This window comes from Callithrix jacchus, chromosome 9 (genome assembly GCF_049354715.1).
Source record: "Callithrix jacchus isolate 240 chromosome 9, calJac240_pri, whole genome shotgun sequence".
NCBI classification, from domain to species: Eukaryota; Metazoa; Chordata; class Mammalia; order Primates; family Cebidae; genus Callithrix; species Callithrix jacchus.
The window spans coordinates 49,804,575-49,828,520 of NC_133510.1; the positions used below are offsets into that span (position 1 = coordinate 49,804,575).

General features: G+C 37.2%; 2 protein-coding genes across 2 annotated transcripts in view; one reads left to right on the forward strand and one right to left on the reverse strand.

Moving 5' to 3' along the window:
• Window positions 1-7,195, reverse strand: part of PYROXD1 (pyridine nucleotide-disulphide oxidoreductase domain 1) — a 30,247-nt gene extending 23,052 nt beyond the window's left edge. The window contains exons 1-2 of the mRNA XM_035256115.3: window positions 7,036-7,195; window positions 4,392-4,472 (exon numbers count right to left, since the gene is read on the reverse strand). Of these exons, the coding sequence (XP_035112006.1) occupies window positions 4,392-4,472; window positions 7,036-7,119 (165 nt within the window). The 5' untranslated portion in view covers window positions 7,120-7,195. The remainder of the gene's footprint in view (window positions 1-4,391; window positions 4,473-7,035) is intronic.
• Window positions 7,196-16,343: 9,148 nt separating this feature from the next.
• SLCO1A2 (solute carrier organic anion transporter family member 1A2) overlaps window positions 16,344-23,946 on the forward strand; it is a 103,079-nt gene continuing 95,476 nt past the window's right edge. The window contains exon 1 of the mRNA XM_035256121.3: window positions 16,344-16,432. The gene's annotated coding sequence lies outside the window, so the exon portion shown is untranslated. The remainder of the gene's footprint in view (window positions 16,433-23,946) is intronic.

Here is a 23,946-nt window from a genome sequence, read left to right on the forward strand (position 1 = left end):
GGTCTCATGTCCCCTTTACATTCTTACAAATTATTTAAGAACCTACTTCTAGGGTTATTTAAGGATCATATGTTTGAAACCTTTAGAAGACTATTTGGTGCATGGTAAGCACTTAACAAATGTAAATGATTAGTAGTAATCTTTTTTCTCCTTTAAAAATTATACAAGTCATGAATCATGCTCTTTGTAACACTAAACAAACAATACACAATAGAGAGTAAATGTTAAAGTCTCTCTTTAACACGCTCTAAATCTCATCCCTAATCCCTCAGGGTAAGCACCAGTGACTTTTTGGTGTTATGTTCTTTACTTTGAATCTCTGTATGTTATGTGCCTAGCACATTGGTTGATATATAATATAGGTGCTCAATAAATAATAAAGATGATGCCATTTCCTACTGCTGTGCACAGAATAGCTGTTATTTGTATGTCTGTTACTGGCACATTTAAGCTTACAACCCTGTGAGGCAAGGAAAGTATTAATAACCTAATACTACAGGTGTTGCAACTTACACAGATCTTCCAAGGCTACCCAACCAGTAATTAAGATTCAGGCCTAGAAACCAAGTTTGTTCCTTCTATTGTACATAACTTACAAAACTGGCAAAAACTGAATTCAAGTCTCATAACTCTTGGATTACTATACTAAATTAGGTTATCTAGAAATATAATTATGAGACCCAGCTACACAGCTTTTTTTTTTTTTTTTTGAGACGGAGTTTCGCTCTTTTTACCCCAGGCTGGAGTGCAATGGCACAATCTCGGCTCACTGCAACCTCCGCCTCCTGGGTTCAGGCAATTCTCCAGCCTCAGCCTCCTGAGTAGCTGGGATTACAGGCACGCGCAACTATGCCCAGCTAATTTTTTGTATTTTTAGTAGAGATGGGGTTTCACCATGTTGACCAGGATGGTCTCGATCTCTTGACCTTGTGATCCACCCGCTTTGGCCTCCCAAAGTGCTGGGATTACAGGTGTTAGCCACCGTGCCCGGCCTACATCTTTCTCTTAAATATGTACTCTTAGCCTGTCATTAAACACGTACTTTTACCTTTTAACGATTAATAGCTATAATTTTTCCTCTGTTTCTCCCAAACCCCATAACTCTTTGGGTATACCTAAGTACTAAGATATCATACGTATCTCTACATATGAGAGGTTTACATTATAAAGGGACAACATGGAATGTGCCACTAAATTACCCTTGGCCTTAGGGGTTTACAACATGAAAAGGTTATATTCCATTACCAGGATATTATAAGAAACACTGTATTAAATGAAGGGCTATGGTAGTAGTCTTCACTGAAGGGTGGGAAGAAAGATCAGAATGTATGTTTTTCACCATTGCAGAAATTTTATTTGGCACAGGCTTTATTACAGTAATTGTAGTCTTGTAGCTTATGCATATAACTTAGTAGTATATATATATCGGGATGTCAGGGCAAAACTTTTTAACAGTTGAACTACAGGATCAAAAAAGTTTGGAGATGGCTTTTCTATGATACTATGTTCTTATACTCCTATTATAATGCGATACAAATTAATGGAATACCAAGTGTTCAGAGATGCTTATTCAATGTCTGAAAAACTAATTATCTGTATGTATAAATATTAAATGTCTGAAAACTAATTATGTGTATGTATAGAAGCCCTTTTCTGATTTGTAAACACACATACACACCCTATCCATATTTATAAGAAATATATACATGTATATTTGTACCTATTCTAGACTTGCAGAGCATCTTTCCTGAAAAAATTTTTATTGGCAACTTTCCCAAAAGTAATTCCAACTGGAAGAGAAAAAGAGAAAAAGAATAGAAGACTAAAAACTCGGTATCATTCTGGGAGCTTTTGGTATTCTATCTGAATAATTCTCAATTAGAGCTTTTTAAAAATGACTATCAAAAGAATCTTTGTAATCTTAAACAATTAAAACACTCCAGAATGCACAGAGGTGTTGCCATCAAGATGGCTAAGTAGGAGATGCCAGCCTTCATTCCCCCATAAAAAAACAAGTATAGACAACTATTGACAAGCCAAAGTGGCCCAAAGTGGGCTCAAGGGCCTTCAACCAATCTGTAGTAACATAATAGAGCAAAAAAATGGAGACTATCCACATAAAAAATAATCAATAATGACCTTGGCATGCCTGAGAAACCAGGAGATGGCTAGGAACAAAGAAAGGCAGAGGCTATCAGTATCAGCCACATGGTGGGGACTGCTGTGGTCCATGGTGGCCTGCACTGCAAAGAAAACTGGCATCTCTTGCTTCTGTGAGGGAACCGACAACTATTCCTGACAGGGAACCCAGAGAGGGAGACATGGCAGCACATCCTGTCTCTACAAAGAAGTGGCCAATGTCAAGATGCTTTGGAAAAGGAGTCGCTTCATCTCTCAAACCCATGAGTGCCCCAACCCCAGAGTCCTGGTCATCCTGAGAATGCCCACACCTCAGACCCAGGTTCTATGGCCTGCACTGGGCCCAACTGTATCTCAGACACCAGAGCCATCACCATAGTAAGCTAGTTTGCACTTTGGGCCCTACAACCAAGCCTCACTGCACGTCTGTAATCCAGTCACTGGCTCAGCCGCCACTGAAAGCTAGGCCCCACCCTGACACTGAAACTGCTGTAACTGAGCATACCTGCATTCCCATTCTTGGTTTCCCTGGCTGCTTCACAAGCATTCTCACCTCACATTCTATTGTCAATACAGCAGTATGGTGCCTGTACCCTAGCCATCAATGTCATTACTGTCCCAGATCCCAGAGCTTTAGTTCCTCCATGTTTGGGCCTCAGCTCTATCATTGCTCCATAGGCACCACTTATCAGACACAGTGCTGATAAATGGTGCTGCCGCCACTGTAACTGAACCCAGAAGGCAGACCCAGTGCCAATAGGGATCCCCTAGGACACAACTTCCTTTGTAGGAGAAAAAAAGATTGGGATGCTCTTAGGAGCCATAGACATTGAAAACCCAACAACCCCCATTACCACTGCAGATGTCCAGAGTTGGATGCTGAGGATCCCCGCAATCTTCAACAATGATTAACTCAGCTGACAGAGCTGCATAGACTACAAAGTGGACACCCTCACTGGTGCCAGAACTGCTGCATCCCATCCAGCAAGCAGCCCTCCCCATAGGGAAAGGTTTTTCCACATCGAAACTAGCCCACACTTCTGAAAACAGTGAGTGTGTCATCAAATGAGCAAACATCAACATATGGCAACAAGACAAATGATAAACCAAGAAGGCATACCACCAAAAGAACACAAGGAAGTGTCAGAACTGCCTGACAAAGAATTCAAAATAATTGTTTAAAGAAGCTGAAGGAACTTTAAGAAGTTATAAACAATTCAATTAAATCAGGAAAACAATAAGCAACTGAAATAAAAAATTTAAAAAGAGAAGTTATTTAAAAAAACAGAAATTCTGGTGATGAAGAATGCAACGAATGAAACAAAAAAATGCAACAGACTATGTCAACAAGAGAACTGATCACACAGAAGAAAAAAATCTGTGAATCTCAAGGAAGATTATTTGAAAATATATAGTCAGAATGGAAGAATTAAAAAGAATGAAGAAATATGGAATTTAAAGGATGGCATCAAAGGAACAAATCTTTGAGTTATAGGAGTTATAGAAGGAGAAGAGGAAGGCAAAGGAGTACAAAGTGTATTTAAAGAAATAACAATAGAAAACTTTCCAAATCTGGAGAAAGGCATAAATATCCAGGAACCAAAAGGTCAAAAGTCTCCAATCAGATTCAATCCAAATAAGGCTACACTAAGACATATTATAATTAAACTGTCAAAAATCAAAAACAAGGAGAGGATCATTAAAGCAAAAAGAGAAAAAAAGCAAATCACAATAAGGGAGATTCCAAAAGGCTAACAGCAGATTTCTCAGGAGAAACCTTATAGGCCAGAACAAAATGAAATGATTTGAATCTCTCTCCCTGACAAATCTCATGTTGAAATGTAATCCCCAGTGTTGGAGGCGGGAGGTGGTAAAATCATGGGAGCAAATCCCTCATGGCCTTGATGCTGTCCTCAAGATGGTGAGGTCTTGTGAGATTTGGTTGGTTACACGGGTATGGCACCTTTCCTCACACTCACGGCAGCTGGACTTAATAACAATATATTGTGTTTGCAAGTTGCTAGGAGAAAAGATTTTAAGTGTTCTTATCACAAACAAATTATAAATATGTGAAATAATGCATAAATTAAATAGCTTGATGTAGCCATTCCACAATGTATACATATATCAAAACATCATGATGTACAGCATATTTTACTTGTCATTTAAAAAAAACACAATTACCCCAACTACTAAGCTAGTTATTGCAATTTTTTCAAATTAATAGTAAGAAGTTATACAAAGGTTCTTACCTGCTTGAAATTTGTAACTGCTTTAATAACAGGAGAAGCTGTAACCAAGAGAATATCTTCTGACGGAAAGTGAGTAGCCAACTTATATTTAAAAAGAGAGAAAAAATTAGGACAAATTACTTTAAGTATCAGTATACATGGTTTGGGGGAGAGGATAATGCAATTTTAATAAAATAATCTAGAAAATTAAAAACCCATCGTTCCTCATCTCAAAGTCTCCATTATCCTTATCTATGGGGAAATGGTGAACAATGTTAAACTCTGATACTGATAAAATACTACATTTACACTAAACACTAACAAAGATCTCCTGAACAAGAAAAGTGATATAAGGAAATATCCTTTATTTACTTCAACTACTTTGTATACCAATTTAGAGTTATAATACAGAGGATGACAATAAACTATCTTCCTAACCAACAGTTAAACCAGTTTCTATTTATCTTAAAATAGTATTTCATTTGTCTTCAATGGAATGACATTAAAGCAAACCCTTAAACACTTAGAATCTTGGTCTGACTTTCCCCAAGTGCTTAGGCACTCCTCTTCTGTCTCTTCCAGTCAGTACATATTATGGCATGATAAAGGCATTTTAATAATAACTTCAACAAGTATAACTTTAGAGGTTAATGTTTCATTATTTTCCTCTAGCTACAACCTCTGTCTTCACTCTGTACCTGAAAGCATTTTCTTATCTCAAAGTCTGGTTCCTTGACACCAGCACCCTCAATAATCTGGCTTCCATTCCTACTACACTACTGATACAGCATGTTTGAGGGAACTATGGATCCTTAAAATCTAAGGGATTATTTATTTTCTTTAATTATTTTTATGGAGATGGGACTCTTGCTATGTTGCCCAGTCTAGCTTTGATCTCCTGGCCTCATGCAATCCTCTCACCCTGGCCTCCCAAAGTTCTGGGATTACAGGTATGAGCTATTGTGCCCAACACCTGTGCGATTCTTGTTAGTCTCATTTTATTTGAACTTTCTATATTATTTGACAATATTATTACCCTCTCCATCTTTCTTTCCTGTGTATATTCTGCAATTTATCTCCCTGCTTTCTGTTTCCATTGCTAGATGAGGTTCAAAACTTCTTTATACTACTGAAATCACCTTCAAATTGGCTCTCTAGTTTGATGTATAAACCAACTGCCTCTGCCACAAATACACTGTAACCATCTTTCAAATCTTTTTATAAGATCAAGTTACTCTGCTGCTCAAAAACATTTGACTACTTGTAAACTCTTGTTGAATTCTTAGCATGATTTAGAAGACTCCTTATGATCTATGCTTTAAGCCTTACTGCTCTCTATGATCCATGCTTTTCCACTGGAGTGGACGTTGTTAGCCTCCCTTTGGAATGTCTTTCTTTTCTTGAATACTTGGTGAACTTTTATTCTTTGATAACGAGATTTTAAAAATAACTTTGATTAAAAAAATACCTCTTCTTAATTCACTCCCTACCTAACTCCACAGGCACCCCTCAGACAACCATTCATGTCTCTAGCATAGACATACAATATTGTCTCTTCCACTAGGCTGTGACTGCCTTGTATGGTATTTCATGGTGTTCATAATTTAACACCCAGCACTTAACATGGTACCTGGTTCATAGGTGCTTACTTAGTGAATAAACAGAAAATTCACATCCAATGTTGAAAACACTTGAATTTCTTGCACTATTTCTTAAGACTTCAGTGATTGCTCACCTTTAGTTTACATCAACAAAATAATCTAGAACTTTTTGGAATACACACATGTATATGAATATATATGGTCCGGCCATTCAGTATAATCAGAAAAGCAATCCCTATATGCATTTAATTCCTTGCTGATTGTTTTACAAAACATTACTAGACATAAAGTATCTTCTATCTTGGGAGTTCAAAGTATAGAAAACTGATCTACGGGATTCTTTATTAATTAGTTATGATGCACTAAAGACTTGGCAACTATCTGGAAGCTGAAGGGGCTGAGGGCGGCGGCGCACAGCGCCTCAGGCTTGCAATCCCAGCACTTTGGTAGGCGGAGGCGGGCGGATTACTTGAGCCCAGGAGCTCCAGACCAGCCTGTCCAACATGGTGAAACCCCATCTCTGCTAAAAACACAAAAATCAGCGGGCGTGGTGGCCGGCGCCTGCAATCCCAGCTACTCGGGAGGCTGAGGCAAGAGAATCGCTCGACCTGGGAGGTAGAGGTTGCATTAAACCAAGATCAAACCACTGCATTCTAGCCTGGGCAACGGAGTGAGACTCCGTCTCAAAGAAAAAGAAAAAAAAAAAAAAAAAAAAAAAAAAAAAGAAAAGAAAAGAAAGGGGGCTGAATTTTCTATTTGCTGTCTTAAATGCAAAATCCTCTTCTCTGCTCTGGCATTACTAGGATCAGAGCACGGATCAGCCAGCTTTGGTTTCTCGGCTATAATTTGACTCCCACTTCCGAGCCTGAGAGAAAACTAGCGCGGTACTAAGAACATCATCTGAGGACCATCAGTTTGTAAAATCTGGGAGCAAGAAGTGCGGAAAAGGGCGCGGCGAAAGAGGAACCCGGAAGAAGAAAGAGGGAAGGGGCGGGAGGAAGGCCTCCAACACTACGGCCTCTGGGGTCGGGGAAAGAGGTGGGGCCGCCTGAACACCGCCCTACCTGCTCCGCACAAGTGACGCCCGCGATGCCGCCGCCGACCACCACGAACTTCCCTGCAGTCGGGGCAGGGCACGCTGCCTCCATGCTGTCGGACTCTCAGTGGTTTACACAATATCGCGGCGGAGCAGCTGGACTTTGGACTTCAGGAGAGGAAGCAGCCGCTAGGAGGTCACTTCCGGTGCTTCATCCCGCGAATCCGACCTACGGGTGCTCGGGAGCTCACACTTAAGTGTTCTAGAGTGCCTGCTACCAGCTGCGTTTCGGAAGCTACGAATCCTCTCGTCGTTTTCAGAGCTTTGCATTACGATTACTACACTTGAATGTAGTTATTCCATGAACGTTTGACAAAGAGAAGACCAAAAAATAAAAAAAAAAGTAAAGAAGATAGGTTGCCCAAAGAAGTTTGATAAATTCCTTCTCTAATGATAGACCAGTGTTCTCACGGACAAAGCATTCATAAACTAAATGAATTGGTATGAAGTTCTCATTATTTGTTTCTGCGAGACATTATGCCCTTATTGGTAGAAGGAGCCTTGGGAACATCCTGACCCAACTCCTGTCATTTTTGTAGAAGAAAAAACAGAGTCTTCTGAAAACCACTTGATTGCCACGTTCACCTAACAGTCCAAGATTTTTTGTTTGTGGAAGCACAAAAATTCTTCATGACAAGGCAAAACAATACTACACTGAATTATTCTCTAAGAAGTTATCCTTTTCATTTACAACTTTGACCTCAGCTAAAGTTTCCAGTAGTAGTGTACCGTTGCTTTCCATTTTGTCAAAGCAAATGCATATTTCTTACATTTCCAATCAATAGCAGCACGTGTGAGGGTTGAATGAAATATTCCCAGTCTCAGTTTTACTGTAATTTTTTTGTGTGTGGTGGTCAATTGTTTTTGAAAAATTGCTAAATTATTTTTAACTTTTTACTATTCCTATTATTTTACTGTTTACTATTACCTTTGCTGTCTCACATAACTTTCCCTAGGAGTTTTTTTGTAATGGTAAGGTATTATTTCTCAAATGACTCACTCTAACACTGGTAATTACCAGTGTCCCTTTAATTCTTTAAACACTGAGAATAACCATTGTATATGAACAGGAAAGCCCACCATGTATCTAATTACAGATATTTACTGATACCTATAAAAATCATTGTTCTTTGATTTACCAAGTTAAATGGTTAGCAGTTTAATAAATGCTTCAAATTCTTGTTACTAGTATAGCAACCAAACAAAGCATTCATTTCTAGGAGGAGGCAATACATTCCTTTAGATCTAATCTTGCTTCAGCTTATTTTCACAATGTCTCACTCACACTGTTTTCCATTCAGGCCACAGTACACTTGCAGATCCCAGGATATGACATTTTCTTTCTGAGCATTTGCACATATCTTTTTCCCAACTACTTTTCCTAGCTAACTCATCGACCTTTGGCTTCATGAAGCCATTGCTTCCCCTAAGATACTTTATCTAACATCCTCAAGACAGCTAGATGGCCTCTCTGTGTATTTCTCTAGCACCTTATCATCCTCTAAACTTAGACTTATCCCACTTTATTGTAACTTCTTACTGCCTGACCCTACCATCACCATAAACTCCTTACTTAATCTCAGGGATTATTTTTTGTCTCCGTTTGTATCTCCAATATTTAGTAGGTAGTATATATTCAACAAAAATGTGCTAAACGAAATAGGAAGTTGGTGGAGTATGAAACTGCCCTGAAGTCCTTCTAAAGACTTTTAGATTCATTGTCCAGGATCAAGATCCTCCTGTATACTGTGACAGGGGTTTCCTCTTTATGGGAGTTGGAAGGAAGACTAGAGTGGAATTTAAGCTCCCAGGGAAAATGGAAGGAGGTAATTGTCTATGGGAAGGGAAGCAAAGTAGTAGGAGGCATCTCGAATGTCAGAGGTAATGCCTCCACACTCTCCTATCTTCCTCCCCTTTTGAAGGCTGGCATTTTGTCAAGGTGATGTAGGTTTAAAACCTAGCTGCCTGATACACCAGCATGAATATCCAACTTTTAGAAATGTCTAAGGGTTAAAGAACTTTCAGGGAAGAGCACTAAGAAAAGACTAGCAGTGCATCGCACCTTAATGTTGATTAAATCAGATATACTGGATGTAGGGTGGGTTAAAAATAAGATACAGGTAACTTGAAGCATGTTATCCACAGAGAGGGCAGCAATAGGTACAGGTTAGGAGAAAGGGCAGTTGCAAAGTAAATTGGTCACCTAGAAATACGGGAGGCCCAATGCCAAGAAGCATCAGAGGAGCAGAAAAGACGGACCAGGACTGGAGTTGGCAAAGAAAGTTTCCAAGAAGAGGTGGAATTTATATTGAACCTCAAAGGCCCACAGCATCTGGATAGGTTCAAAAGAAGATGTGACAAATCATGTAGGAAATATCCCAAGAACTAAAGGCTTAGCAGCAAAAATGAGCATGGGAAATACAGGAGATGGTAAAAGAGAAGAAAGATAGAAAAGTGGTTGGAGAGTTCAAGATTCCTCTGGAAAAACTGAAGGAGATAAAGCTATCTTCTATTTATTTCCATAATGTTTTTACATCTGATTCCCATACACACCTAATCTCTTGGCCATCCCCAACTTTTAAACTATCGTAAAAATCTAGTTTTCTGTCGTTCTTCAAGTTGATATTAGAAATATCTAGAATAGGAGTATTTGGGTTAATTTTGAACTGCAAAAATTGGGACTGAACAATGACGTTTCATGCAGTAGCTAATTAATAGCTTTTGAGTCAGATGACCTAGGTTCAAATGTGGCACCAGCATTTCTTTACTGTGTGACCATTTAGTGAGTTATATACCTCATTGGAGCCTGGTTCCTCATTGGCAAAGTGGGTATAAGACCTACTTTGTAGAGTTGTTTTGATACATATGTGAGGTGACATATTTAAACTTCCTAGCATAGTGCACGCCTCTTAGTAGGATTAATGGTTAAATTGCCTGCCTGTGCCCTGTTGAATAGACTATATTTCTCTGTCTAAAGCATTTTATCTGCAATCATAACCTTGACCGGCCTACAACGCTTTTAACTCCCAAATGTCTATCTCTCATGTCATCTACTTCGAAACATCTTGGATATCTTCTCATTGTCATCTTTTTTGCCACTTCACTATGAGTACAGCCTGGATTCATCTTGCACTCAAAACCTCTTCTTTGTTTTTACTAGTTCATGTAACTGATTTACTGAACAAACTGGACTTTATAGGGAATGAATTGAAGGAAACATTTTTATGTCTCAACACTTTTCCTGTGTATGCATTTTTCTCCTCTAAATTAAATTCTTATTAATTTAGCTTATCTAATCATTTTCAGGTAATAAAAAGTCTGATACTACCTATTATCAAAACTCCAGACAAACATTCAATTAAAGCTTCCCCTAACTACCTAACTACAGGCAAACCGCGTTGATTTCTTGTTGCTTTCTTGCTCCAGCTCTTCTCCTAACTAAGAGCTGATGTTTTCAGGGCTTTAAAATTGGAGGATGGGTAAGGAGTAAGGAGAGGAAATAATCTCACTGTTGTCCTGGATGAGCATGTATATGCAAACCTACCCCCAAAGGCTGAGGGAGCTGAGAGGCCAAAGGAAAGCTGACAAATCCGATTTCTCAGAAAGAGATATTTAATAGGGACTTACAAACAGAAATTATGATTTGGTTACAGTGGATCCCCACATCTGCCCTCCAGAAAATATGTAAGCTTTTAGGATAAAATATGTAAAGCTGATCTTGTCTCAGACTTTCTTGCAAAACTCACGACCACTGGGGACTCTAGATAAGCATCTTAATGAGGGAATTAGCTATGCTACATGCTTTGTTACTTTTGAAGGGTTATCTGTGCTATGAACATTGTTTAAAGACCTTGCTGCAAAATACCTTAGAATGCAATAATCAAACATCAGTCATAATTCAGCATAATGCTTTGAAGATTCATGTTGGTTGTTGTATGCATTAATAGTTAAACCTTTTTAAACTGGCTTTCTCTGACATCACTTTGGCAGGGCAATGGATGACACCACCACTTAAGTATCCAATAAAGGTTGAAGTCCAGATTCTTCACATGGCCTCCGTTGGTAGCTAGGGTGGGAGGTAGGGGCCTTCTCTTTATTACTGGGAGGGGATGGGTGTTCTGGCTCTTTATGTGGTTTCCTCAGTGGGAGCTGCTTCATAACCACTGGGCAAAGGTGAAAGTCCTGCCTCTTTACTAGGGCTTCTTCTGGCATCATCCAGTAGGAAAAAGGTGCTGGGCTGGTTAGAAGTTTAGGCTCACTAATCTCCACAGACACTGTGGGGTTAGCGGGTAGCCCATAATGGTCAGCAAGGATGAAGTTCCTGACTCCTACTTTCAGTCCTCTGACAAAACTGCAGGGAGGTGGGGAGCAGATTTTGAACTGCCTTGTTTTAGCCTCTCAGTGGTAGATGTCTAGGTCCCTTATTCCGTCATTGTTGGCATTAAGGGCAGTGAAATCACAGGGGTTTTTTTTTTCTGTGATTTTTAGGAGGAATAAAGAGATGATTACCCAAAAGTCTCCTGTCCAGGTAAGCTGCCCCTTTCCTGGTCCTTTGGCTAAAAAAATCAAAGGAGCTTTATTTGTCTGTGCCTATTGGTATTTCTGGGTTAAATAGTAATCAGAGTCCTCCTATGTTTGATTTTATATGTAATATCCCAAATTATTAGTCTTACGTAGTGGGAGAAATAGGGAAAATAGTATCTATTTAATCTTCTCAAACTAGAACACATTGCATTTTATATGATTTTTGTGTGCTACTAAATTTTCTTAATTTTTTTTCAATAATTAAAAAATATAAAAACTAGTATTAGTTCACAGGTCATACAAACATAGAACATGAGCCAGATTTGGTCTACAGGTGGTAATTTGCTAATCCCCTGTTCTAGACCATCACTACTAGTAGCAGAAACTCCCTTATCTCTTACGTTTTTACACATGACTGATATGGTTTGGCTGTGTCCCCATCCAAATCTCATCTTGAATTATAGCTCCCATAATTCCCATGTGTTGTGGAAAGAACCTAGTGGGAGATCATTAATTCATGGGGACAGTTTCTGCCATGCTGTTTTCATGGTAGTGAATAAGTCTCACAAGATCTGATGGTTTTATAAGAGGTTTTCCCTTTCACTTGGCTCTCATTCTCTCGTCTGTCGCCATCTAAGACGTGCCTTTTGCCTTTCGTCATGATTGTGAGGCCTTCCCAGCCACGTGTAACTGCGAGTTCATTAAACCTCTTTTTTTGAATAAATTACCCAGTCTCAGGTATGTCTTTATCAGCAGTATAAAAACAGACTGATACCATGACTGTTCAGTATTCTGTGCCTGAGGTTTCTAACATCTGCAGTTCTCAGTAATCTGATGGCTATTTCTTTTCTCTCAAAAGATTTGTTTCTTTCCATTGTTTTTGGAGCTAATTATTTGATATTAATCATGTACCTAAATTGAGAAACATTTTTCTCCAGACAGGAAGGATTTTCTTCTGCTTCTGCTGTTATCCAGGGACACCACTGACATGGAATCTTTTCTCTAGACTTTTGCTCAGTGCAGACGTCTCATGTTTAGCTTCCCTTTGTTGCCTCTGGCCTAAGGTGTAGTGTCTAAATACTAGTATTGCTTTTGTCTTCATCCTTCAGAGCAACCCAGGTGCAGGTCAGGTGTGGGAATGAGGATATGAAGTTTTAGGATATTTTTAGACCTCCTCTACCTCAATAGAGACCAATGGTGTGTTGTAAAAGTGTGTTTTCTTTACAAAATCTGTGTTCTTTAGTGGGAAAATCTCACAGAACTCTCCTGTGAACTATTGCTGGAAGCAAAGGCCAGTGTTCTATTTCTGCAATTCTATTGATTATACTTACATTTTAATACATATGTACATTATATTTTTCTAACCAGACCTAAAGTTTGTCAGTGTTTTGATTATTCTCCTAAACAGTTCAGGAAACTCCATGATTTAACTTCTTGATGTCCACTGAATCCCACCTTCTACAAAATGTTTGTCATTGAGTATATTAGTTCTATATAGGTTTAATTTTTTATATTTTATTTTAAATTGGCTTTTAACAAATTGCATGCAAATAGTTTTATAAGATTTACAACAAAAAGAATAATCCTCTTTGTCACTTTTATCAATTTCCAAATTCCCTTCTTTTAAGGCAGTTATTTTCAATATTTTTCAGTTTTTTCTGGCATTGCCTCTTTTTAAAAGAAAATCTAAGTAACAGCCAAGAGATAAGGAGGATAATGGAAAAGTCTAACCTCCTAGAATTAAACTATTTTGCAAGTCTTCATATTGAAAGAGCTTATAGAATGTTAAAAAGAGAGATATTGATAAACACATACACAAATACTACAAAAGATGTAATTTTTTAAATCTACAATGAAAGATGTAACTTTAAAAAAAGCTTTCTTTTTTTAAAGAAAGCTTTATTTATTTATTACTCCTTTTGAAAACATCTCAATATAGTCCTTATAATTTTGATTAAATCGGTATTCAGTTTATATAATAATGACTATGTAAATATTATTCATAGCTGATTCACATATTGTAGTATAATTATATTTGTTATACAATTTTTTGTTTTTCTTGTAATGTCTTGCTTTTTCTCTTTGCTTAGTTTTCTTTGTTTCTATTACTAATTTTTTTCCCAAATCTGCCCGAGAAAGTGAAGTCATATCAGGAATATAGAAAAAGAATACATTGAGTACAACTGTGTGCTACTTATTGCATTCATGGAGCTTACGTCATAAGGTTAAAACACTCAACATTCCCAATCACTAAGTTCAAACAGTCAACTTTCCAGCTTAACACATTCAATAAATATTAATATTGATTTTTACTTGGAAATTTCCTTTTGAGAGCCATTTATCCTCCCGATCCAATTAAACTGTTGGTCCCCATTTTTGCTGCATGGTAATTTCTTTTCATTCTCATTTCAGAAATTTTATTTATTTGAGTAAGATCCCTTGTTTCCTGAACTCAATGACTTATTTTTTTCTTGGTTGACACCTTCATTTGTGATGAGTATGCCCAGCGCAGAATAAAAATGTGGGGCCCTTTGTTTAAAACTCCTGTGTTCATCAGCAGTGGGATCGCTCCTGTGAATAGTCAGTGCCCTTTAGCCTGTCCAATGCTCTGTCTCTTCAAAAAATAAAATCAAGAACAAAAGCTAAGCAAGAACAGTCTGCAAACAATTAAATTAAGCAAGACACCCTCAGCAAGCATGAGCAGATGACACATACCCATGAAGCTAGCTCTGTTCTCAAGTTTGGGGGATTACAACATTAAAAAAAAGAATCCTCCTAATGATATAATGTTTATACGTGGGGAAAAAATAATAGAAATATAAACTTGTCCTGTAGAGTTGTTTTGGGAGAGTGAGTGATTTATTATCTTGTGTGTGTGTGTATGTGTGTGTGTGTGTGTGTGTGCGCCTAAGATTCTATATCCAAAGGTCCATTAATTCCCTTTCCTGATTTTATTGTAACTGACAGAAAATGAGGTCTGGTCTTCCTTCCTAGCATTGCCTGACAGATTAGCCAATATTTTCAAAGTAAAATAAGCTCCTAGGCTCAGATAACAAGACATTTGAGAGCACAGCCATCTGAATAGAAAAATAACAGATTAGGTTACAGATACAAACAAAATCAATATGAGAACAGTTAAAAAAATTTAAAGTAAAAAACATAATGAAAAAGAAAAAGAATAATTATTAACAATATTAGACAAGAGCAATAAATCACTAAAAAGGAGAGGCTACTATGTATAAAAAATAATGATCAACACAGCACATGGGATGAGTAGCAGATAGGATAATGCTTGAGGAATGAGGTATTGAAAGGGAATATCAGACAGAGAAAATCCTCCAAAAGGAAGAAGCCAAGGACAAAAAGTAGAAAAATATAAAAGAGGAGCCAAGAGATGAGGAGGATAATGGAAAAGCGCTAACTTCCTAGAATTAAAATATTTTGCAAGTCTTCATATTGAAAGAGCTTATAGAATGTTAAAAAAAGAAATTTTGATAAACACATGCACAAATACTATAGTGAAATTCAAGACTAACAAAGACAAGAAAATGCATAAAAACTTCCCAAGAGAATGAAAAATTCACATGCAAAAGGACAAGAAAATATCAATCTCAGTTTACTTAATTGCAACACTGGGGTCAGGAATTAATGAAGCAATATTTTCAAAATTTGCAGGAAAAGATACTAAATTTAATGCGAGCCAAATTATTCTTAGAAATAAGAGCATAATATAAAAATAATATTCTCAGGCACACAAGAGCATGGGTGGAGCTGAAAACCATTATCCTCAGAAAACTAATGCAGAAACAGAAAACCAAACACCACATATTCTCACTTATAGTGGGAGCTGAACAATGAGAATACATGGACACAGGGAGAGGAACAACACACAGTGGGGCCTGTCAGGAACGGGAGGAAGGAGAGCATCAGGATAAATAACTAACGCATGTGGGGCTTAATACCTAGGTGATGGATTGGTAGGTGCAGCAAATCATCATGGCACATGTTTACCTGTGTTACAAATCTGCTAGTCCTGCACATGTATCCTGGAATTTAAGATAAAATCAATCCAACTATTGTAGTCACTCCATTTCAAATTACACCTGGATATGACCACCTAATTACTCTACATAGCCCCTAATCTTTTATTTATCCAATCCAGCTAGAAAGTTACTGATAGAATAATCTGTAGACACTGGTTTTTGCATCTCAGTCTGCTGTTCAAAAATGTCAGTGGCATCCCATAGAAATAAATATTCTTGTCTACATCAACTCTGCTTCCAAGTTTATTCTCATTTTGGTGTCATTTTTTCTTAGATTATCCAGCTACACTGAAAATTGAACTCATGCTCAAATACATGTGCGTCAGTTTACTCAATGAATAAATTAACATGCTATCTTTGATTTACAAGACACTGGTTAAAGCCATCTTAATCACCAAATAAAAAACCTGAGAAAATTGAGGCTCAGCCATTACTGAGGTTTTTCAACAGGATATTGGATCCAGGGCCACATAAGAGTTAACTGTTTAAAAAAACAACAAACAAAAAAACAGCAAGGAGGAGCCTCTGGTTCCAAGTGACTACAGTAATCTTAGAACCTGTTTCCAAGATTATAACCTGTTTTATGCAACCATCAGAGCCAAAGAAACTTAACCAAAGGATTAAAACTTACGTAAACCAAGATCCTTTTATTTATAATTCTGCTTCTCTGATGAACAAGAAACTCCAGCTTATGCATTTGAGGTACTTTATTCATACTGGCTACTCAATATGTAATTTTTAAAAAATCTGATGATCTTTTGGAAGCAACAATGAACAGTGATGTTGGTGAATGCCAAGGTAAAAGTCCTTCATTTATTTGGGTTGTTGTGGGCTATAATTCAGTCACTTTTACATGGAAAATTATAAGGAGATTTAATGCTTAGTAATAAATATAAGATTCTTTGAGTTTTCTAATTATCTTGTCTATACATTCCTGATAGCAATGACAATTATGTTTAATGCAGGATTTGTTTGGTGCAGTAGTAATAATATTGTTTGTTTATGCATGCACAGACACAGATCTACATTTTGAGTTTTCAAATATGCAGTTATAATTGGCTTGGAGCATTAGAAGTACGTCTAAATGATTCTGGATAATGTTTTCCTTCTGCCTTGGCATTGGCCTGGAAAGTCCCTTTTTGTTTATCCAGTTCTTCCACAACCATCCTTCAAATTCTGATCAAGCCCCGTGTTCTTCACATTTCTCTCTCTCTGGAAATCGTAGAACATTAGTTGTCTATAACATACACATCTACACACTTAACACTCACACATTTTAAAATTCAAAAATGAAAACATTACGTTTTCCAAGCCAAGTAACAGAAGAGTGTATAAAAAGTCAATTTTGTGCATAACTTTTTACATTTCTTGCTATACTCACGTAAAACATACATGATTTATGTAATTATATACATATGCTCCCCATAACTTTTACTCACAAATATAGGATCATCATTATATACATATCTTGACTTACTGCTGTAATCATTTAACTATGAACTATGGACATCCCTCTAGGTCAGCATGTATATCTAAATCATGCTTAGTCTGTAACTGCTTGGATAACAACATCTATTTCTGCAGAACGGATTTCCAAAAGTGGAATGACAGAAACATTGCATACCGCAATATACAATCCCATCACTTCTCCGCCTCATTTTCCTGTGCATGATAACTCTTTCAAAAAAGTTTTTAATTTGCTATATGAAAAGAATAAGAGTTCTGTGCTATTTTCAATCGCATTTCCTTGAATTTGCTCAGCAGAGAAAGTATAGCTTATTTAATAAATGATTTGACAATAATAATTAGATCTCCATTTAGCAAGAAAAGAGTGATATTCCCTCAAATGCCACATTCAAAGATGAAAAAGAGCAATCCATTAGGGATTTTAATATTAAAATAAAATGTAAAAAAATGTGAAAAATAATGTTAGCTTAAAGAAAAACTTCTTTAAAAAGACAAACAATACCAAGAAATCATAATGGAAAAACATCGTAGGATCTACTTCTTTAATAGTACAAATTTACACAAAGGCAAAAAATACCGTAAATAAGTTTTTTTAAAAAAATAGAGAACATGTTTGAAACATATATGAGAGGTAAGCTTTATAACTGTAATGTAAAATGGAGAACTACAAATGGAAAAGAAAAAGCAAACATGGGAAAAATGTATGAACTGGGGTTTATAAAAGAGGAAATGCAAATAGACAAAAAATTATTATAATCTTTTTATAAAAGATGCCAGATCTCACCATTTTATGATGTAAGTGTTTGTAAGACAGAGAAAGAACAGGAAAATGTTGATGGGGGATTTAGAAGCTGGGGGACAAATAATAGTATCTTCACTCTTCCACAACCTCCCGCACCACATTTTGCAAACTTTATCATCATTTTAACTATAACTGTATTTGTATTTCGGATTTTTTTAAAGGCTGTCTTTCACAAGTTTACGTTCTTTTCCTTTCTGTGGACATTAAACACAGTTTAAGGTCTATATGACAATGTTTGTTGAATAAAATAAAATATGCAACAGTAATTTAGAAACTCAAATCGACATAAGTTTATTTACGTTTGACACTACAAATATCTTTCTGTGATTTAAAATTTTCTATAAAATTCTAGAAATAAATAGTTTGGTAATGTGAACATAGCTTACCAACATTTTTGTCTTACAGATGATACATTTTTGGTAGTAACTCTCTGTGATTCCATCTATTTTTTAAGAATATGACATGGTGATCTAGTGTAACAGTATACATTTATTTGCATTTTGAAATGAAAAAACAGTATGTAGCCAGGCACGGTGGCTCATTCCTGTAATCTCAGCACTTTGGGAGGCCGAGGCGGGCAGGTCACCTGAGGTCACGAGTTTGAGACCAGCCTGACCAACCTGGTGAAACCCTGTTTCTACTAAAAATAAAAAATTAGCTGGGTGTGGTGGCACGTGCCTGTAGTCCCAGCTACTTGGGATTCTGAGAATCACTTGAACTCAAGAGGTGGAGGTTGCAGTGAGCCAAGGTCACAACGTTGCACTCCAGCCTGGGTGACAGAGTAAGACTCCATCTCGAAAAAAAAGAAAAAACCCAAAACAGTAGGTAAAGTATTAATTGTGTTGATGCAAAAGTAATTGCCTTTTTTTATTAAGATAATTTAATTTTAATATGAAAGTATATTAGTAATATAGTATAATTATATATTATAAGTTGTAATATAATAGTATTATATAATAAAAAGCGCTTAGGAAGCATTTTATTCCGAAGAAGAAACCAAATAGTTCCTTTTCCTATTCATTTTCTCTCTTTTATCTCTGTAGGTGCATTATTTTTTTCCTCATTTCTTAGTGGCACTTAGGCCATTTGTGATTTGTACGTATGTGCCTACTCTTTATGCTGTAAATCTTGGCACTAAAATACATGCTAGATGGGACTCATTTGTAAGGCTAACATCTAAATTCAATATGTACTAAAATGCCAAAAAATCTTTGATTTTGCTACAATGTCTTTTGTTACATTTACATGAAAAAAGTTTTACATATGAATATGGAAGAGTACAGAGGTCATACTGTATTTTGACTTTCTGTTTTCCAGCTGGGACACTGATCATTTGCTAACTTAAAATCTTAGCTTGTGAATAAGTCTTATCTGCATCTGCATCTGGATCTTAGCTTGTTAATAAATCTTATCTGTATAACACTTTGGCCATATTTGTGGGTATTTCTACAGACTAAATTAAGTTTTAAATATATATTCCAAGGAAAGGTGAGAAAGAAAAATGTGTAGGTGGTAATAACATGAGCTTTGCAGAGGCAAATTTCCAGGTATAAATATATAATACAATGTACTTGTAATAATCATAAATGTTTTTGACAAGTAAATATTACATTTTGATGCCTTCATTTATTAGAGATGAAAAAACAATTTACCTCAGATTATTGGTCACAGTGACCCTAGCTCATATTTGGTTGTAAAGTAGTACATTACCTATTTTAGGTTATTCAGCTCCTAAACTTACATATATTGACAGGTCAATGTGTACTACAGATGTGTGAGATTTTAAAGCTATCGAAGAGGCCCAGTACATTATATCTTAAAAATAGTCACATTTAAGCATCTATTGGATTACTGTATTATGGTATTTATAATGATGAGGTACCAAAGGGTCTAGGTCTATGTTTGCATATAGTCTGGAAGACAAATCCTACTCTGGCAGCATTTTGCCAGTGGCAGCTATTAGAATCTCCTAAACATCTTGATCTATGGGCTTACATGCTTATTTATTTTTTCAGAAGTCTTAGAATCGAGAAAGGGCCAAATACGAAAGTAGTGAACTGGCAAAATATGTTCATTAACACTTCGTGCTTTGGTCAATTATTAACTAGAAGTCTAGAAGTATTCTAGAAGTATTCTAGACTTCTAGTTAATACTTACAGTTAAAAATTACTAAGTGTTGTATTGCTAGGTGTATTAGTCCATTTTCATACTGCTATGAAAAAATACCCAAGACTGGGTAATTTATAAAGAAAAAGAGGTTTAATGAACTGTTAGTTCCACGTGGCTGGGAGACCTCACAATCATGGCAGAAGGAGGAGGAGCAAAGGCACATCTTACATGGTGGCAGGCAAGAGAAAAGTACAAAGGAACTGCCCTTTATACAACCATCAGATCTGGTGAAATGTATTCACTATCACAAGAACAGCATGGGAAAAACCTGCCACCATGATTCAATTACCTCCCACTGGGTACCTTCCATGACACATGGGGATTATGGAAGCTACAATTTGAAGTAAGATTTGGGTGGAGATACAGTCAAATCATGTTATTCTGCCCTGTCCCTCCCAAATCTTACGTCCTCACATTTTAAAACACAGTGTGTCTTCCAACTTAAATTTCTTGGGTACATGTGTAGAACGTGCAGGTTTGTTACATAGTTACACATATGTCATGGTGGTTCACTGCATACATCACCCTGTCATCTACTTTAGGTATTTCCCCTAATGCTGTCCCCCACCATGAATGATATTCCCCTCCCTGTGTTCATGTGTTCTCATTGTTCAAATCCCACTTATGAGTGAGAACATGTGGTGTTTGGTTTTCTGTTCTTGTGTTAGTTTGCTGAGAATGATGGTTTCCAGCTTCATCCATGTCCCTGCAAAGAACATGAACTCATCGTTTTTTATGGCTGCACAGTATTCCATGGTATATATATGTCACATTTTCTTTATGCAGTCTATCATTGATGGGCATTTGGGTTGTATCCAAGTCTTTGCTATTGTGAATAGTGCCACAATAAACATACAAGTGCATTTGTCTTTATAATAGAATGATTTATAATCCTCTGGGCATATATCCAGTAATGGGATTTCTGGGTCAAATGATATTTCTAGTTCTAGATCCTTGAGGAATCGCCACACTATCTTCCACAATGGTTGAACTAATTTACACTCATACCAATATTATAAGAGCATTCCTATTTCTTTTTTTTTTTGAGACAGAGTTTTGCTCTGTCTCCCAGGCTGGAGTGCAGTGGCACCATCCTGGCTCACTGCAACCACTGCCTCCCAGGTTCAAGCAATTCTCCTGCCTCACCCTTCAGAGTATCTGGGATTACAGGCATCTGCCATCATGCCCAGCTAATTTTTGTATTTTTGTAGAGATATGGTTCACCATGTTGTCCACTCTTATCTTGAACTCCTGACCTCATGTGATCTGCCTGCCTCGGCCTCCCGAAGTGCTGGGATTACAAGCTGAGCCACCACACTAGCTATTTTCTTTCTTAAAAATTTATTATTATCATTTTTTTATTTCAAGATTTTTGGGTACAAGTGGTTTTTGGCTACACTGATGAATTACATAGTGGGTGAATTCTAAGATTTTAGTGTACCTGTCACCCAAGAAGTGTACATTATATCTAATGTATAGTTTTTTATTCCTGGTCCCCTCTCACCCTCTCCCTTCTGAATCTCTAAAGTCCATTATATCACTCTGTATGCCTTTGCATAACTCATAGCTTAGCTCCCACTTATAAGTGAGAACATAAAAGCTTTTAGTTTTCCACTCCTGTGTTACTTCACTTAGAATAATGGCCTGCAGCTCCATCCAAGTTGCTGCAAAGACTTTGTTTTGTTCCTTTTAATAGCTTAGTTGTATTCCATAGTGGATAAATACCGTATTTTCTTTATCCTCTCATTAGTTGATGTGGACTTAGGTTGGCTTCACATCTTTGCAATTGTGAATTGTACTGCTATAAACATATGCATTCAAGTGTGTTTTTTATATAATGACTTCTCTTCCTTTGGTTAGATATTCAAGTGAGATTGCTGGATCAAATGGCAGATGAACTTTTAGCTCTTTAAGGAATCTCCATACTGTTTTCCATAGAGGTTGTACTACTTTATCAAATGAGATTGCTGGATCAAATGGCAGATCAACTTTTAGCTCTTTAAGGAATCTCCATACTGTTTTCCATAGAGGTCGTACTACTTTACATTCTCACCAGCATTGTGTAAGCGTTCCTTTTTCTTCACATCCACACCAATATCTATTGCTTTTTGACCTTTTTCTTTTTTTCTTTTTTTGAGATGGAGTCTTGCTCTGTTGCCAGGCTGGAGTGTAGTGGCGTGATCTCACTCACTGCAACCTCTGCCTCCCGGGTTCAAGCAGTTCCCCTGTCTCAGCCTCCCGAATAGCTGGGAATACAGGTGTGCATCACCATGCCCGGTTAATGTTGTGTACCTTTATAGGTTTAACCATGTTGGCCAGGATGATCTCTATCTCCTGACCTCTTGATCTGCCCTCCTCGGCCTCCCAAAGTGCTAGGATTACAGGCGTGAGCCACTGTGCCCAGCTTTTTTTGGACTTTTTAACAATGAACATTCTTGCAGGAATAAGGTTGTATCTTTTGGTGGTTTCGGTTTGCATTCCCCTGATGATTAGTGATGTTGAGCATTTTTTCATGTTTGTTGTCCCTTTGTATATCTTTTTAAAAATAAATGTCTATCCATGTCTTTTGCCCACTTTTCAATGGGGTTATTTATTTTTTTCTAGGTGATTTGTTCGAGTTCCTTTTAGATTCTGGATACAAATTCTTTATTGGATGTGTAGTTTGCAAATTATTTCTCCCATTCTGTGGGTTGTCTATTTATTATTTCTCTTGCTGTGCAGAAACTTTTTAGTTCAATTACATCCCATTTATTTATTTTTGTGTTGCATTTGCTTTTGAAGTCATATACCAGTTAAACTCCATCATTTTGCCTTTTCGTGTTCATGCTTGAGCCCACTCACCCAACTTGGGAGATCTTATCTGGAAGCCACTGATCATCAGTTTCAGGTGTTTTCTATCTATTGGGAGTCTGCCCTTCTCTGGTGCTGGCTGCTACCAGTTATTATTTTAGAGAGACAATTAAACAACCACCTGACAATCAGCTGATGGTTGCCTGACAATTCTTGGTTGGGGGTGGGGAAGTGGGGATGTGGGGGTGCAGGTTAGGTTGCGGGAGGCTCTCTTCTCTGCTCATGCTTGCCTAACTACCCATTCTAACACTTGGAAGCCTAACTCACTCAGGTTACTCTGGGTACCTATGATTTCACATACCTAGGCACAATAAGAAAGGTTGAGATAAACTTAGTCACCAAAATTTTACTGTTGGTATATCCAATTACAATAATTTAGTTATCCTCTTTATTTTTTTCACAAAGTAGTTATGAGAAACCAGAGAATACACTCAGTAAGCTCCCTGGGTATATTTGATTCCTTATTGAGCTGCAAATACCAGCCTAACTAAAGAAACAATGCTGAATTTGTGTAAATGTTTCACTTTCATAAGAAATTGAATGAATAAACTTTAGAATAAAATCTACAATTAATATCTGCTATATCCATATAGTAACTTTCATGTTATGTTATAGAGTGTTTTAGAGTTGCTCTGTGTTTTAATCCCTACCACCAGAGGTTGTTGGGTTATTATTCATAATTCTTCCTGTTTAATTCCTGGGAATTGTATGCTACCATGGGCAGTGTCTTTGAACATCATACGCACTCATTAAAATTTTGTTAACACTTGAAAGACAGATTGGGGAGTTGAAATGCCGAGGCGGGTGGATCACGAGGTCAAGAGATCGAGACCATCCTTGTCAACATGGTGAAACCCCGTCTCTACTAAAAATACAAAAAATTAGCTGAGCATGGTGGCACATGCCTATAGTCCCAGCTACTCAGGAGGCTGAGGCAGGAGAATTGTCTGAACCTAGGAGGCGGAGGTTGCAGTGAGATCGCGCCATTGCACTCCAGCCTGGGTAACAAGAGCAAAACTCCATC